We start from the raw sequence: 16,944 nt of genomic DNA, 5'->3' as shown, positions 1-16,944 counted from the left end.
TCCGGCGCAGCCTGCTCCGTAACGGTCGCAGACACATCCCGTCAGCGGCGCCCCACCCACTAGGCAACTCCTGCGCCTGCGCAGATGGCTGTGCGAGCGGAAATGAGGCTGTGTGAGGCCGCTACTGTGAGAGAGGAATCATTTCTAATAGAGCTACGCTAGAAAAATGAAACGCGTCTGCACTGATGGTTGTACATGAATATTCATACCGGTATTAATAGTAATGTGATAGCCTCCCAAAGCATCTGAATTGGTAAAATATTCTGTGAAGTCCAATGGAATCCTTCCCCTGTCCCGGGTAAATATAGTACATTCTGTAACATAAACCTTGAAAACATTTTGCTAAGAAAAAGCGACAATTTGCTGGGCGGTGCTGGCGCATGCCTTTAATGCCAGCATCTGAGAGGCAGAGACCGGTGGATCACTGAAACACTGTCTCGGGGCGGGGGTCGGGAGGACGACCTAAAACAAAAAAGCAAGTAAGGAGAGAACACTATATACAATTCCTTTCATGTGAGGTCTCCAGAATGAACAAACCCAGAGCCATTAGAGATTGTCAGACACGTGAGACATCGAGTGTCTGCAAATGAGGGCGGGGTTTCTTGGGGTTCATGAGATGAACTAAAATTAGATCATGGTAATAATCACACTCTGGTAAATATACTAAAAAACTGAATTGATGCGGGAGGGTAGTGGCGCACGCATTTAATCCCAGCACCCGGGAGGCAGCGACAGGCGGATCTCTGTGAGTTCCAGGCCAGCCTGGTCTACAGAGCGAGTTCCATAATAGGCCCCAAAGTTACAAGGCTACTGTCTCAAAAAAACATAAAAACAAAAAACTGAGTTGATAACTTTGAATTTTAATAGGTCTCATTTAACCGTCCCTTATTCCACCACACATGGTTGAATCTTAATGTAATTTCGTTCACAAATGCCCAGAGATGGCTTTGATGGACGCTCTGCACTTTTTGACCCATGACTCTGTGACATCTTTTGAGATGGGAAAGAGGATAAACAGTATTTTTTTCTGGAGAGATGGCTCAGGTGTTAAGAGTGCTTACTAATCTTGCAGAGGATCTGGGTTCAATTTCCGGCTCCCACATGGCAGCTCACAATGGATACTTCAGCCCTAGCAGATCCATTGCCCTCTTTCTGGTCTCTTTGGACAAGAGGCATGCACATGGCGCACATGCATACATAATTTTTTCTTATTGTTTTTAAAATTCTTTTACTTATTTCTATTTTATGTATTAATGCTTTACATTAATACATAAAATAGAATGTATTCATTTCTGCAGGCCAGAAGAGGGCATCAGACCTGTTATAGATGGTCATGAGCCATCATGTGGTTGTTGGGAATTGAACTCAGGACCTCTAAAAAAGCAGCCAGTGCTCTGAACCACCAAGCCATCTCTCCAGCCCCTTGTTATTATTTTTTAAGTTTATAAAATCTGTGAACTTCTAGTAAAATATTTTATAAAGGTTAATACAAGAGTCCCAGGAGTTATTTGAGTGTGGTGGCACGCACGCTTATAATCCCAGTACTTGGGAGGCAAAAGCAGGCAGATCCCTGAGTCTGAGGCCAGTCTGGTCTACAAAGTGAGTTCTAGGTAGCCAGGGCTACCCAGAGAAACCCTTGTCTTGGAAAAAAACAAAAAATATCCCCAGGAGTGTACTCCAAGTCAAAACAGTTACACAGTTACACGGCTCAACCCTGTGGTGCAGAGGTGGTTACACTAGTTTGACAAAAGGAAAATGAATTACACAAAAAAAATGTGTGTTAATCTAAGTGTGCCAACTGTTCTTGAGAAATTCTTTGGGAGCCAGGGCATGGTGGCACATGCCTTTAATCGCAGCATGTGGGAGGCAGTGACAGGGGATCTCCTATTTGAAGACCAGGCTGGTCTACATGAGTTCTAGGCTATCTAGAGGCTACTCGGTAGGATCCTGTCTCAAACAAAAAAAGTGTATTTGTTTTCAGTGTGTGAATAAATGTGCACAAGTGTTGTGGGGTAATCTTTTTGTACACTGCCTAAGATGCCTTCTGATTGGTGTAATAAAGAGCTAAGTGGCCAAAAGCTAGGCAGCAGAGGATTTCCAGGAAGAGAGAGGAACTTGGGAAGAATCTGAGGCATGTGGATTTTCGCCAGCCAGATCCAGGAGTTGGACTTAGAGTATGGAGAAGTAACAAACCACAGGACAGAATATCGATGAATAAAAACAGGGTAAGTTATAGGAGCTAGTTGTGAACAAGCCTAATCAAGCTAGGGCCAAGATTCATGGTTAATAAGACATTTCTGTGTTATTTGAGAACTGGCAGTCGAAAAAAAGTCTGACTAGACTACACGTGAGTTAGAGGCCTAAGGCCAGAGGAATTGATGTCCCAGGGGTTGGACTGAGTTGCTGCCTGATGTGGACAAGAACAGTTTGTACTCTTAACTACATCTCTGCAGCCCACCTTGATAAATTCAAGGTCCTCTGCAAGAGCAAGAAGGCACTTTTTTTTTTCTCAGACTCCTTGGTGTTCCTCCTCAAACCACCAGAACAAAGGGTTTTAAGGGTTCTCTCTCCAGCCCCAATCTTGGGTTAGAATGGTTGAGATGCTGTAGTAATTTGAATGAAAATGGCTCATAGTAGAATTGACTTGGTCCCTAGCTAGTGGAGCTGTTTGGGAAGAATCAGGTGTGGCTTTGTTAGTGGAAGTGTGCCACTAACAAGGTTAGGAGGTTTCTTTTTTGTTTTGTTTTGTTTTTGTTTTTTTCCAGACAGGGTTTCTCTGTAGCTTTGGTGACCATCCCGGAACTAGCTCCTGTAGACCAGGCTGGCCTCGAACTCCCAAAGATCCGCCTGCCTCCCGAGCGCTGGGATTAAAGGCGTGCGCCACCACCGCCCGGCAGGTTTGGAGGTTTCAAAAGACTTATGGATCTCCATGTAAGCTCTCTGCTATTTGGTCCACATTTCTGAACTCTAACCCTCTGAATCAATAAGTGAAGTTAAACACTGTTTTTTAGAAGCTACTTTGGTCATGGTGTTTTATTCTAGCAATAGAAAAACCATAAACCAAAGAGAAAATTATATGAAAAAGGCCGGGCGGTGGTGGCACACGCCTTTAATCCCAGTACTCTTACAGGACCTGGTTTCAATTCCCACACTCCTGGTGGTTCTCAACCATCCAGTATTAGGGACTCTGATGCTCTCTTCTGACCTCAGAGATTTCCAAGAACACAGATGTTACACAGCACATATATACATGCAGGCTATTCACCCATAAATACAAAAATCCAATTTAAAAATCAATCAAAACAAAGCAAAACCCTAGGCTCTCGTACACGTGCACATACTAAGCAAGTACTCCACACCACCCATTTTTTCAAAAACAGGAAAATACACAATTGCCCAGAATCTTCTCATGTGGAAAGCAGATGGTATTTCTGACACAAATATAGGCACATCCCACACCTATCTACCCTCTTAAAGTGGTCATCCCCAAACCCTGAATAGTAGGGCCTGCAGCTCAAAGCCATTAGGTGCCTTATCTTACAAAAGCACCTATCTCTTCCATCATGAAAAGTTGGTAATTCAAGCATCAGCTACTCTGCAAACTCATGTTTTCTCACATGATTTTTTTGTTGTTTTATTTGGTTTTTGTTTTTTCTAGTCAGGGTTTCTCTATAGACTTGTCCTGGAATCCACTCTGTATACCAGGTTGTCCTCAAACTCATAAAGATCTGCCTGCCTCTGCCTCCAGAGTGCTTGGATTAAAAGCGAGCGCCACCACCAGCTCCTACATGCATTTTATGAAATCATTTAAAAATACTTTTGTTTTTGTTCAGTTTCATGTACCCCAGGCTGACTTCACTCACTGTGTAGCTGTGGATAACAGTGAACTCCTGCCTCCAATCCCAAGTCACTGCACGACAAGTGTGCGCCACCGCACTCAGCTTCATCTTTTTTAAAGTCAGGAGAGAGGGTTAAAGGAAATCAAAGAAGTCTCAAAGAACTGATTTATAAAAACTTTATTTCTTGTAAAATCACACAAAAATTTCAGAAGTAGACAAATTCCAGAGTTGTAAAGAGAAATGAAAAGCAATGAGATAGGAAGCACGCTTGTACGCTGGGTGGACATTAGCTTCTGTGAAGTGCTGGGGACCAGTGGCCCTTGACAACGCAGACATGGGAGGTTTCCGATGCCTGCCCTATCCGTCAAGAAGGAATAAGCAATGCTCGACTCAGCAGCACACATACTAAAATAAAACTGGAGGAATACAGACAAGATTAGCATGGCCCCTGCTATTCCATACTTTTCCTGCCATTAAGAGGTGGATAAAGTGTCAACAGCAAGAATCCACTGTTGTGACCACACTTGCCACTGTGGTAGCAGTGACTGCTCCACTTCAGGACATCTGTAGCTAGCAATTCCAAAGCAGTAAAGGGAGCTGTGACCAGGAGTGTGTGTTACATCTTCCTGCCTCCACCAGGAGTGAGCTTACATCTTCCTGCCTCCACTTTATTTTTATGCTGATAAAAGCACAGATTACTCAGTTACTAAGTTACCTATTTCACTATTTCTTGATACAAAGGAAGTTTTATTTTTAGTAAAAATAAAATAAAAATAAATTAAAAAAAAAAAAACAGGAAAAGGCGATGTAGGTGGTTCACAGTCCAAGGAGGACTCCTGCTGCTTCACCTCAGAGAAACACAAGACATGGATACATTGAAAGATGAGGGCTGCAAGGAGACAGTAGGGAAAAGTCCATCAAAACACTCCCTGAGGATAGCAAGCAGACTCTGCGAAGTCACAGCACTTTAAAAATCTGGTACCCAATGTAGTAAATCTAAGGCCTGTGAAGATCATTTAAAATTCCAGCAGGCTCACAGGTCAGGAAAGAGAACTATGTTCTTCCTGACTCATCCCCAGCTGCTCTAGGGTCTTTCCTGTATCGGAGCTGAGGAATAGACCCTGAGCACATTTGATCACTTGAAGAGAAAGCCAGTGGGCTTGCCAGCTATAGGATGGCAACTCCTCAGTTCTCTGGCATCAGGCAAGGGCTTTAGACCCTGGGCAGGTGGCCTCAGGCAGGGGGAGACCGGGAGCGGATGGGTGAGCTTGTCAGGTAAGAGGATGTATAGGGGCCGTCCCCAAATACATTGGCATAGGAGGACTTGAGGAACTGGACATAATTCTGCATGCTGCGGTTGGTGCTCTCAGACTGCTCCAGACGGTCTTTCAGATCCTGCAGCCGGCTCTGGTATCGACGATCCGCCTGACAGAAGAAAGAGCAGGGACCAAGATTAAGAAGGTAACAAGGGCAATGAGAGACAAAGGCATTAACTTAGAGGAGAGGCACATGGGGCCTGCAATGGAAATGGGTATTTTCCCCTTGGGTGAGGGGTGTTAGTTGCTTGGCTTTTGGTTTAACTGTTTTGAGCCAAAGCCTCACCAAGCTGCCCAGATAACTCAGTACACGGCCTTGAATTTCCTGCCTTAACCTGAGTACTGGGATTATGGCAACATACACTGAGCCAACATACCTTGCTGAGTTTGTTTTATTTTATTATTTGACAAAGGATCTCACTATTGAGGCGGTTCCAAGGAACCTAATACCTTCTTCTGGCCTCCACAGAGGACTTACACACACACCTTTGAAAGTGAGTTTTAAAGAGTCTGGGAATAAAGCTGTGTTATACTCTTCTCTCAAAGCTCCATCCTAATCTCCACGGTAGATGCACAGGTTCCCATTCCTATCAGCCATGGATGAGGACTAAAGGGCTGCTGCCTGCCCCGCATCCTCTGCAACACATGCTGTCAAGGACTCATGTTGCCCAAGTTTGCCTCAAATCTGCTCAGTAGCTAAGGCTGATGTTGATTTTCTGACCCTTCTGCCTCCCACATGCTGAGGTTACAAGAATTACCACTCTGCCTGATTTGTTTTCTCTTTATTTTGTTTTTTAAAAAGCCAAAGAGCTGGTAAGGACTGAACCCAGGGCTTCAAACAAGCAAGCACTATAGTCAAGTGAGATTTACCCCTATTTCCTTTAAAAACATTTTTTTACACTTTTCTGTATGTTAAATAGTTTTCTCAAACTTTCACCATGTGGGTTCTGAAAACCCACTGAACCATTTCTCCAGTGGTGGTGCACGCCTTTAATCCCAGCACTTGGGAGGCAGAGGCAGGCGGATCTCTGTGAGTTTGAGGCCAGCCTGGTCTACAAAGCTAGTTCCAGGACAGGCTCCAAAGCTACACAGATAAACCCTGTCGCAAACAACAACACACACAAATCCAAACAACCAAACAAAAATCTAAATTAAAGAAATAACTGGATTTATTCCCATTTGGGACACTGCCAGCCACAGGTTTGTGAAAAACCACTTTTATCATGTTGAGGTATGTTCCTTCTACTACAGGTTTCCACATGGCTTTTATCGGGAGGGATGCTGAAAGTCTTTTCTGAATTAACATGATCATGTGACTTGTCCTTGTGTCTATACATCTATGTATGTGTTCTGTTACTGTTGCTGATCTGCATGTGCTGAACTAACCTTATATCCCTTCAATGAAACCAATTTGGCTGTAGTTTGTGATCTGTGTTTTTCTAACCTCCACTTCTAAGTATCTGGAGGCCCTCTGCATCGGTGATCAATCAGACATTGCTTTCTAGTTGTCTTTTTTCATTGTATCTTTATGTGGTTTTGGTATCAAGATAATGCTGGCTTTGTAGAACCAGCTTGGTAGTGTATATATCCTTACTTTGTTACTGGAGAGATAGTTTACTGTTTATGAACACTGGCTGCTCTTGCAGACGACCCAAGTTCAATTCCTAGCACTCACATGACAGCTCACAACTATCTGTAACTCCAGTTCCAGGGGACCCGACACCCTCACACAGACATACACCAGTGCACATAAAATAAAAAAAGTTTTTTTTTTTTCAAGACAGGATTTCTCTGTTTAACAGAGTCCTGGCTGTCCTGGACTTGCTTTGTAGAACAGGGTGGCCTCAAAATCATAATCTGCCTGTCTCTGTCTCCTGAGTGTTGGGATTAAAGGTGTGTGCCACTATGACCGGCTCCAAAAAATAAAATCTTAAAAAAAGGCTGGANAAAAAAAAAAAAAAAAAAAAAAAAAAAGGCTGGAGAGATGGCTCAGCAGTTAAGAGCACTGGTTGCTCTTCCAGAGGTCCTCTCTGCATTCTGTGAATATCATTGGCTAATAAATGAACTGCTTTGGGCCTATAGCAGAGCTGGGGGGCGGGCACAACTAAACGGAATGCTAGGAGAAGGGAGGCGGAGTCAGGGAGAAGCCATGTAACCCTGCCAGAGCCAGATGTAACTTTACCTGGTAAGCCACAGCCAGGTGGCAATACACAGATTAATGGAGATGGGTTAAATTAAGATGTAAGAGTCAGCCAATAAGAAGCTAGAGCTAATAGGTCAAGCAGTGTTTTAAATAATACAGTTCCTGTGTGACTATTTCAGGGCTGAGCAGCGGGAACCGACTAGCAGCCTCTCCCCAACATATGTCAGTGTACCACATGCATGCCTGCTGCCCTCAGCCTTACGAGAGGGCACTGAATACCCTGGAACTGGAGAGACACTTGTGAGCTGCCATATGGATGCTTGAAATGGAACTATAAGAGCAGCCAGCACTCTTAAACAGCTAAGCCATCTTCTCTGGCTTCTTATTCTGTTTCCACTTCTCAAACACTAGAATTTCAAGTGTGTACCACCATGCCCAGTATATGCAGTGCTTGAGACTTGTCATCGTAAGAAACCGCGCTAACAACTGAGCTACAATATCCAGACTAGTGGGATGTTAAAAGCATCCACTGTTGTTCCATCAGAACCCACCTGACTTGTGCTAGCTAGATGATGTCCCTATGAAATCAGGAGCCCCAACATTTGGCACATATATAACTGGTACATCTTGTTTCTTGAAGCAGCATTTTTCTGTGTAGACTTTGCTATTCTGGAAATTGCTGACCTCAAACTCACAGATCTGTCTGCCTCTGACTCCCAAGTACTGAGATTAAGGATGTGGTTCATCACACCTGGTTTGTTACATCTTGCTTAATTATTTCCTTTATTAATTTGGAATAACCTCTTCAGTCTTCTCATTAGCTTAGCAGACTGGTTCCCATCCTTTGCATCTGTCTGTGTCTAACAGTGAGGCAGACACATACTGATTTCTTGGACACATGTTGTTGTTAGTTTTTCAGCCCTGTCTGTCTGTCTCATGGGTAAGCTGAAGTCATCTATATTTAGGGCTATTATTTTACCAAATCTTGTAATTTTGTTGGTTGTTTTTTTGGTTGGTTGGAGTGTTTGGTTTCTATATTCTCCTCTATTAGTATTAGTGGTCTGCTTATTTTATGTGTGGGACATGCCAAACTCCTTCCTAGTGCTCTTGTGAAATTTATCCTGGCCCTGTACTTTCCTGGTTGATGCTTTCTTCCCTCTCCTTCAACTCTCTTCTTAAGTACATGGAAATCATGAACTTAAGGCAGTTTAACTGTATTTCAGTCCACTTTAAAAGATAGCTTTGATGAACATTACAATCTTTTTTATGTAAATTTTTATTTACTTATTTATTATGTTCAGTGTTTTGTAATGTGTGTCTGCAAGCCAGAAGAAGCACCAGATCTCATTATAGATGGTTGTGAGCCACCATGCTGTTTGTTGCCCAGCTCTGTTTGTTGTTTTTTTTTTTTTTAAGACAGGGTTTCTCTGTGTAGCTTTGTAGCCTGTCCTGGCACTGGCTCTGTAGACCAAGCTGGCCTCGAACTCACAGAGATTCTCCTGCCTCTGCCTCCCAATTGCTGGTATTAAAGGCGTGAGCCACCACTGCCCAGCTATTTCTTTGGATTTTCAAGACAGGGTTTCCTCTATGTAACAGCCCTGGTTGCCCTGGAACTTCCTCTGTAGACCTGTTTCTTTCTTTCTTTCTTTTTTTTTTTTTTAAAGATTTATTTATTTATTTTGTTTACATTGTTCTGTCTGCGTGTATGCCTGCAGGCCAGAAGAGGGCACCAGATTTCATTAGAGATGGTTGTGAGCCACCATGTGGTTGCTGGGAATTGAACTCAGGACCTCTGGAAGAACAATCAGTGCTCTTAACCTCTGAGCCATCTCTCCAGCCCCTGTAGACCTGTTTCATCTCAAACTCAGAGATCCGCCTGCCTTTGCCTTCCAAGTGCTGGGATTAAAGGTGTACACACTGCTATCCGGTCCAGAATATCCTTATAGCTTGGCAAGCTGGCAGATATAATAACCTACATTGAGTCTCACAAAAACACCAGTAGACAGTTTTACCTGCAGCCCAAAGAAGCCTTGCCCACTAGTGCAACTCACATCATCACGAGTCCGCCGCAGCTGGCCAAGTTCTGTCTTGGTCCTGCTTAGCTGGGTCTCAAGGTCCAGGATTTTACTCTGGGCTGCACGTTCCTTGGAGAGTGCCTGCTCCTTGGTTTGCTCCACCTGCACACAAGGTAGAGGTAAGGGCTGCCTGACCCTACAGAGAAGGCTAGCCACTCCCATTAGCCAGTGACAGCCCACTGGCACATCAGTAGGCATCACCTTCCCTGAGGCCTTGGAGCAGAAGCTATCTAGTGGAAGCTCTTACTATCCTCCTTTCCCTCTCCTTTTCTAGCATCCCTAAAATGTGCTGGTGCCTTCCTGAGTCTCAAGAGGGCAGAGAGCGAATGAGCAGTTATAGAAAGGGCTGGTCCTCATCCTCACAACACATTCAGGGAAGATACTACTATGCCATTCTTCAGATGGGAAAGTAGGATGATCAAGTTTAGGACCAGACCTAACTAGGAGTGTAATCACTGACCTGCCGCCTGGCATCTTCAATGGCACTCTCCAGCTGCCTTGCCAAGGATCCACACTCCCTTGTTTTCTCCTCCAGCCGCAGCTGAGCCTGGTGGATTGCCTCCTCCCTCTTGGCAATCACCTGTAGGAACTCGACATTCTGGGCGCTGGTGGCCTCCAACTTCCTAGGTGAGAGCGTTCCATTAGACCATGCAAAGACCTGTCTGTCTTAATCCACTGCCAGGGGGCTGCTGCCTCCCCTGACCTGGGGATCTTGTCACTTGAAGAATCTCCGTGAATCTCCAAGGAGCACAAGAAGAAACAAAGTATTTTCAGATCAGCAAGGTGGCTGCTGGGCTGTACAACTGCCAAAAGGTGGTTCCAGAACAGCGCAGAGAGGGAAGACTGAGTGTGTAAGTGTAACTGAGTGTGCATGACGCCCATGCATACTGTCACACAGAGAACAGCAACCTGCAGCTCACAGAAGGCCTGCCATTGTCCGTCCTTTCTAGGAAGAAGGGAGCAGAGCCCGAGGGAAGAATGGCTGGCAGGTCTGTTACCAAAACTCAGACCAGTAACAAGACCACAGTGGAGCCACAGAGCACCTGATGTGACAGGCATAGGACAGCTGGGGCTTCTGCACTTTACACAGGGTCTTCCCTGCTCTTCCTGAACACCTTCCCCTTTAATGAACACTGCAAGTCCTGTTGAACCTAGCTACATTTTGTTGGCCAGCTTGGCAGAGCAGAGGTGGAACACAGGAGGCCACCTGTTCCAGCCCCACAGCGGGCTGAACTGGCAATCAAGACCCTAAAACCTTAAGTTCTTAGCCCTCCCTGGTTTTTGCTTTTTTTTTCTCTCTCTTGAGACTGGGTCTTATTACATAACCCGGTATACCTTCTAGGTGGCAGTAATCCTCCTGCCTCAGCCTCCCAAGTACTGGGATTAATGGTATGCCACCATGCCAGGCTCCCAGTCTTCTGCTTACAGGTACTAACGTGGTTCTGGAGGAAACTTCCCAGCATAAGGAGCAGCTTTCGTAGGCACCAGCTGTGTACATCTGAGCAAGTTACCACCTCTGCCTGAGCTTGGCTTCCTCATAGTTAATATTTGGGTAGTTCACACCTATGATCCCAGTACACAGTACAAGAGGAATGAGTTGCAAGCCACAGATTGAGACTCTGTCTCAAAGAGTCAAAATACAGGGCTGGCAAATACGATTCAGTGGGTAAAGGTGCTTACTGCCAAGCCTCATGACCTGAATTCAATCCCCAGGACCAACAATATGGTGGAAGAAAGAGAACTGATGCCCACAAGTTGTCCTCTGACAGTCATACCCATGCAGTTGCCCATGGTGGGCACAAATAAATATTAATAAATAAAAGTAGATTTTTAAAAGATAGGGGCTAGAGAGATGGCTCGGTGGTTAAGAGCATATACTGCACCTGCAGAACCAAATTCAGTTCCCTGTAGCTACATCAGGCAGCACACAACTACCTATAACTCCAGCTGCATGGGATCTCATCCTCTGGCCTCTGTGGGCACCTGCACTCACGTACACATACTCCCAGATAGCCACAAATACACAGAATTAAAATAGGGGTAGTACCAGCTGACAAACATCTACAACTAGCTTATCGTGACCATTTCTAAGCAAGTGACATGCTAGACCCCTTTATGAGGACCCTCTCACTGATAACTGGCAGGACTCTTATCAGATTACAGCTACACTGATCCTTCCTCAGATGAGGATAACAGGTTCAGAAGAGTTAAATGATCCAACTGAGTTCACAAGGAAGGTAAGTGTCTGAACTGGACCTAAGGTTAGGGCTTCGATGCCAAATGGTGTGTGCTCCCCATAACTGCAGAACAGAAGGGGGCACCAGTTCTTATTACCAATGGTTGTGTGCCACCATGTAGTTGCTAGGAATTGAACTCAGAACCTCTGGAAGAGCAGTCGGTGCTCCTAACCTCTGAGCCATCTCTCTGATAACTGCTTGTAAGAGTCTATAAGAAGAGTCAGATCACGGAGGTTGTAGGAATGCTCCTTAGCAGCACACTGGTATTCTGGCTGCTCCATTCAAGGCAGGCCCTACTGGTCTGCTTCACCTAGGTGTATCTTTGAGATAATGGTGTCTACCAGTAGACTGGCCTCCATCACACAGCCACACAGCGCCCCTCCAGGCTGACACCCCTTCCTCGTGCCCACAAGGCTTACCACTGAAATGGAAGCAGCTCTTCCTCTGAGTTCTGCCTAGCACCTTCCAGGGCCTTGAGTCCCTCCAATACTTTGGCACACTAAGCACAAAGCAGCTAAGCGGCAGAAAGTCTCAAGTCCTAGGAAGAGGACAGACATGGGACCAAGTGCCTCTAACCTCTCCAGTTCATCCACCTTCAGACTCAGTTGTTTATTTTCCTTCTGGGAAGCCTGATGTTTCTCTCTCGCCATCTCCAGCTTGTCCCCCTGGTGTTCGATCTAAAATGACAGGAACGTAGACTGGTTTATGAGGGAATTTCCCATAAGAGCAAGTAATGAAGGAATTCTCCCTTCTCCCTGTGATGTCATCCACACACAGGAAAGAGGAATGCTGCCCTCAGCAGGTGTCCCATCTTCAACAGCCAACCTGAAAGAGAAAAGAGCAGGGGCAGGGCAGATCCACCCTACCTCCCACACCAGAACACGGGTTAGATGCTGAAGAACCACAGCTGGACTGGCCCCAAGGCCAGGGTCCAGGGTCCTGATGAGGAACCTGGTGGAACTGTAGGACACATGAGGTGTGACCAGTGGCTCATTGGACAACCAACCACCGAGGTTTCCCAATTATGTCGTTGGCACCACTGACTTTATCTCCCTCAATGGGGCAATGCAGCCAAGCAATAAGGCAGCTTTGATTCATTCAGGCCAGCAAGTGTGAGAAGTCACCCTTAGTACTGCTTTAGTGCTCCTCAGGTTCAGGAGCTCAAGATAACTTGAGGACATTCGGCAGTCTTGAGGCAATGGATTCAAATTTGTGGATGCTAAGTATCCCTGTGACATAGGGGACTTCACTTGTCCCTCTAGGTGTCAGGATGTCATTGGAGAAGTAACCAGTACACAGCATCATGTTTCTGGATGAAATGACAGCCTGCTGGAGTGGGGCAGGTGCTCAGAACAACAGCAGCTTCCCTTTATGCCTGCCCAATGAAACACTTCAGGGGGTAGGGCACAGAGGTGCGTGACCACAGTCCCAGCATTCTCAGAGGTAGAGGCGAGACTAGGAGTTTAAGGTCACCCTTGCTACACAGTAAGTTCAGTCTGGTCTATGAGACCCTATCTCAAAAAACAAAACAAAACAAAAAAGACTTGAAAAGGAAAAAGTAGAGACCCGCCCAAGTCAGACAAAAAAATGAGAGGTATATGATGTCTTGGACAAACGCAGTGGGGAGACATGTTCCAGTAACTGAGAGACAGATTGCTTCTGAACAAAGGGGCTGCTTGCTTCTGTCTCTCAGAAGAGAATCCCAGGTAGTAGATCTGTGGAAAACAAGGAAAGGCAGTTAAAGCTTGAGAAAGATGAAACAACGGACAAGCAATGGCCAGGTATCTGCTAGGTCTCCTTTCTGTGGCTGTGGGTTGGAGGACAGCGGCAGGATATGCAGGGCAGAGGTAGGCAGAGCACGGAGCAAGAGGGCCCAAGGCGAGTCCTATAGCGACAATCACTCTGTGCAACACGAAGCATTTGGCACACCAAGACTTTTATTTCACAGCACTGATGATAGCTCACTTCTTTCAGAAATCGGCAGCCAAGAAAAAGGAAGTGGTCCTCCCTTGGGGGGCGTGCAGCTCATCTCGGTAAGCGGGACCCTGCTCGGGCCAGTTCGTGGGATCCCTTCTGCCAGTCCCTTACCCGGCTGCGCAGGTCTGAGATGATGGCTGTGAGGTCGATATTCTTCTTCTCGTAGCCTTGCAGCTGGTCTTGGCATTCAGCCAACTTTGCTTCGGTTATCTTAAGAATATCAGGCAGCTGTTGCAAGTCAGCCAGCTGCGACTGGAACTGCCGGCGGGCCTAAAGCAGGAAAAGCAGCCCACGGTTGGCATGATCCTAACTGAGAATAGGATGGCCTTCCTCTAGAATGCAGCTGGGCTGCCCCAGTCCCCAAAGGTCTCGCAAAACCCACAGGTAGCAGCTGGCCTGCTCTCCCACAGGCCAAGCTAGTTGATCTTTGCAGGCCACACTTGGGCCTGCCTTGCCACTTGAGATGGCCATTCATTTAGTCAGCAAGTGTCAGTGGCAACACCAGGGTTCAGCACCACCCCAAGAGCACTGCAGTCACTTTCTTTGAATAATAAAGAAGGCACAGCTGGAACCACAGAAGGACACTAAGGATAGCTCAAACTTAGCTAAAACTTGGAAAAGCAGGCTGGATTAATTCCAAATCCCCTAGGAAGGCAGCTGTGATGATACAAAGACAAGAGGAACAGGAAATATCTGGTCCTGCTCCATCCTTGAGCTTTAACAAGACTGAGGACCAGAGACAGGCAGGGAGCTGCTCAAGAAACTAGTGGCTGAGACTGACTCAGACTGTCTCCAAGGTTATCTTTAAGGCAATCACTGTGGACCAGTCAGCCAACAGCTCCAGAAGAAAGAGATCCTTCCAGAGGCGAGAGGCACATTTAAAGATCCTACAAAAACAAAGGCTCCAAACGGAATAAAACAGGTATCCCAATACCTGGCCACTGAGTGAATCTGAGTCCACCTGGACGCCCCAAACAGGATGGGCTTTGTTTCCTTGAGAAAAAGGGAAAGGAGGAAGAAAAAAAAACAAGGGAAAAAAATAGAAACAGAAAGCATAGTACAGAGAAAGGCCAGAGGGGACAATAAAGAGAGAAAAAGAGAATGCATACATAGTGTGGGTGGCAACCAGCTAGGAAATCAGTTACTCTGTGTCCGAGCTCAGGAGGGTCAAGGGCACAGAAGGTGCCACTGGATCAGACACTTGTACAGGCAGTGAAGAGAGCAAGGAAGGGGGACAGTACCGCCTCAATTTCTTTGTTCATCTCATCTTTAAGGATCTTGTTCTCTTTGTCGCAGCGCTCTAGCTGGGCAGCCACTTCATCAGCCTCCAGTCTTGTTTTCATCACCTAGGGAACGAAACCACAATGGGTGCTCTTGGGCAGAACCCTCCCCTCCCACCTTGCCCCTCAGAGGCCTAGCAGTGAGCTGACAAGCAGAGGGGCCAGGCTACCCAAGGGGTCTACCTGGCTCTTGTAGTTGTCAATCATCCCCTCGTAGTTCTTCACCGATGCCTTCAGCTGTTGGACCTCCAGATGAGCCTGGTTGAGCTTGTCCTCCATAGGGGCAAAGCTAGCCTAAAGAAGGGAGGACTTGTGAGCAACCAGAAGAAATGTTCAAGATCTGAGTCTCCTTAGACTCAGTCTACTTGTAGAAACCAAAAAAGAACATGCCCCTGTACAGAAGCTCTCATCAGCTAGTGTCCGAGGAAGACTCCTACTGTGACCCCTCTATTGCACAGATGATGATAAATGGTGGTTATCTAAAAGCAATATACAAACTCTAAAGGAAACGGGTGGTCCAGCCAAGTGATAATGTACTTGCCTGGCATGCTAGAAAGAAAATGAATATAAAACTCATGGACTGCATGCCCACGGTTCTAGATTTGGCAAAATAGTTATTGTTCTATAACTTTTTCATGAATAAACAAATTATATAATGCTTTTTAAATTTGCAAGATACTTTTTTGCAATACAGATAAAGAGGAAGCAGGAATGAGCATGAGAATGAATAAACATAAGCAGATGCATGGTGGCTCCTATTTAATCCCGGCTCACAGTGGGCTGAGGTGGGACTGCTGCCAAATCTGAGGTTAGATAAGGTCTAACAATATACTATCAAACAAGCAAACAAAAACAGGAGGAACAGGGTGGAAATGGGGAAAAAGGAAGGGGTTAATACATTGATCTAAAGAGAGGAAAGAGCTAGAGTACAGCCTGGTGGTACAGTGCTGGCCTAGCATGTGCACAGCTCTGTGCTCTGTCCTCAGCATCAGATTTAAGAGGAAGAAAGGAAGAAGCAGAAGGAAGCTCCAGAGCATCAGCTGGGTGCCATCAGGACAAATTCACACACTGTGACAGAGACCTGTCTGCTGCTGACAAGGAACTCTGGACCTTAGCGCATGTCAACTTCTCGCTCTATCACTGAGCTGCACCTCCGCAGCTTCTGTGATGTTTGAAACATTTCCTATGCACATATCCGACTGTCTAAGAGGATATACTTCCACAGACAACACTTTCAGTGGCTACAGTGCATAGTCTACATAGATACACCACGGTGTAATTAGTCCCCAAGTGTTGGATTTGGAGGTTACTAATTATTTGAACCGTGATTTCTGTGTATCCTAAGTTGGCCTGAAGCTCACTCTACATAGTCTTCAACTCTCTCAACTCTCTCACATAGTCTTCACCACTCCTGGCCCCTTGAAAGTTATTTTCAGGGTGTCTAACAATTAAGTAAAGCATAGACATTGTACCACCAGAGCAGTAAAAATATGAAGGACTGATAATACCAAGTATTGCCAAGGGGACACAGAGCAACTGTTGCCACTGACAAGTCACTGGTGGAAACAATGTATACAACAATTAGGCCAGTTATTAACATCTGCTAAGGCTGACACCAGCAGATGACCTCTGCAATTCTACTTCAAGGAGTATAACCAACTACGTACCCAAAAGATGTCCACTACCAGTAAAAGAGACAAACACTAATGGATCCACCTCCCAGCACCCCGCCCCCAACAGCCACGAGGAGTAAATTATACACACTGTGCTAAGTGAAAGCCACACATCAGCACACAGGCTGTCCACAGCAGGCAGATGGGTTTGTGATGACACAGGCAGCAGCTACCTTTAGAGGGGTGTTACAGGATGCTCAGAACTTTCAGAGTGATTGAAAAGCTATACTGTTACAAAAGTTAAGGATCTGGCCAGGCGGTGGTGGCGCACGCCTTTAATCCCAGCACTTGGGAGACAGAGGCAGGCGGATCTCTGTGAGTTCGAGACCAGCCTGGTCTACAGAGCTAGTTCCAGGATAGGCTCCAAAGCCACAGAGAAACCCTGTCTCAAAAAACCAAAAAAA

At 45.8% G+C, this 16,944-nt stretch overlaps 1 protein-coding gene across 9 annotated transcripts in view; it reads right to left on the bottom strand.

The window, feature by feature from the left end:
- Nucleotides 1–4,001: 4,001 nt before the first annotated feature.
- Nucleotides 4,002–16,944, bottom strand: part of Odf2 (outer dense fiber of sperm tails 2) — a 38,076-nt gene continuing 25,133 nt past the window's right edge. For 7 of the 9 annotated variants that reach the window (XM_050155012.1, XM_050155013.1, XM_050155015.1 and 4 more), the window contains 7 exons: nucleotides 15,051–15,161; nucleotides 14,829–14,933; nucleotides 13,699–13,857; nucleotides 12,187–12,287; nucleotides 9,834–9,996; nucleotides 9,350–9,475; nucleotides 4,002–5,264 (listed from right to left, as the gene is read on the bottom strand). In XM_050155012.1, coding sequence (XP_050010969.1) covers nucleotides 5,073–5,264; nucleotides 9,350–9,475; nucleotides 9,834–9,996; nucleotides 12,187–12,287; nucleotides 13,699–13,857; nucleotides 14,829–14,933; nucleotides 15,051–15,161 — 957 coding nt within the window. In that variant the 3' untranslated portion in view covers nucleotides 4,002–5,072. The other 2 variants (XM_050155020.1, XM_050155021.1) reach the window with 2 other exon arrangements.

The sequence above is a fragment of the Alexandromys fortis genome, unplaced genomic scaffold (assembly GCF_014885135.2).
Source record: "Alexandromys fortis isolate MF-2015 unplaced genomic scaffold, M_Fortis_MF-2015_v1.1 scaffold_72, whole genome shotgun sequence".
In the NCBI taxonomy this organism is placed as follows: Eukaryota; Metazoa; Chordata; class Mammalia; order Rodentia; family Cricetidae; genus Alexandromys; species Alexandromys fortis.
Note: the sequence above shows the minus strand (reverse complement) of the source record. Positions and strands in the feature narration are given on the sequence as shown.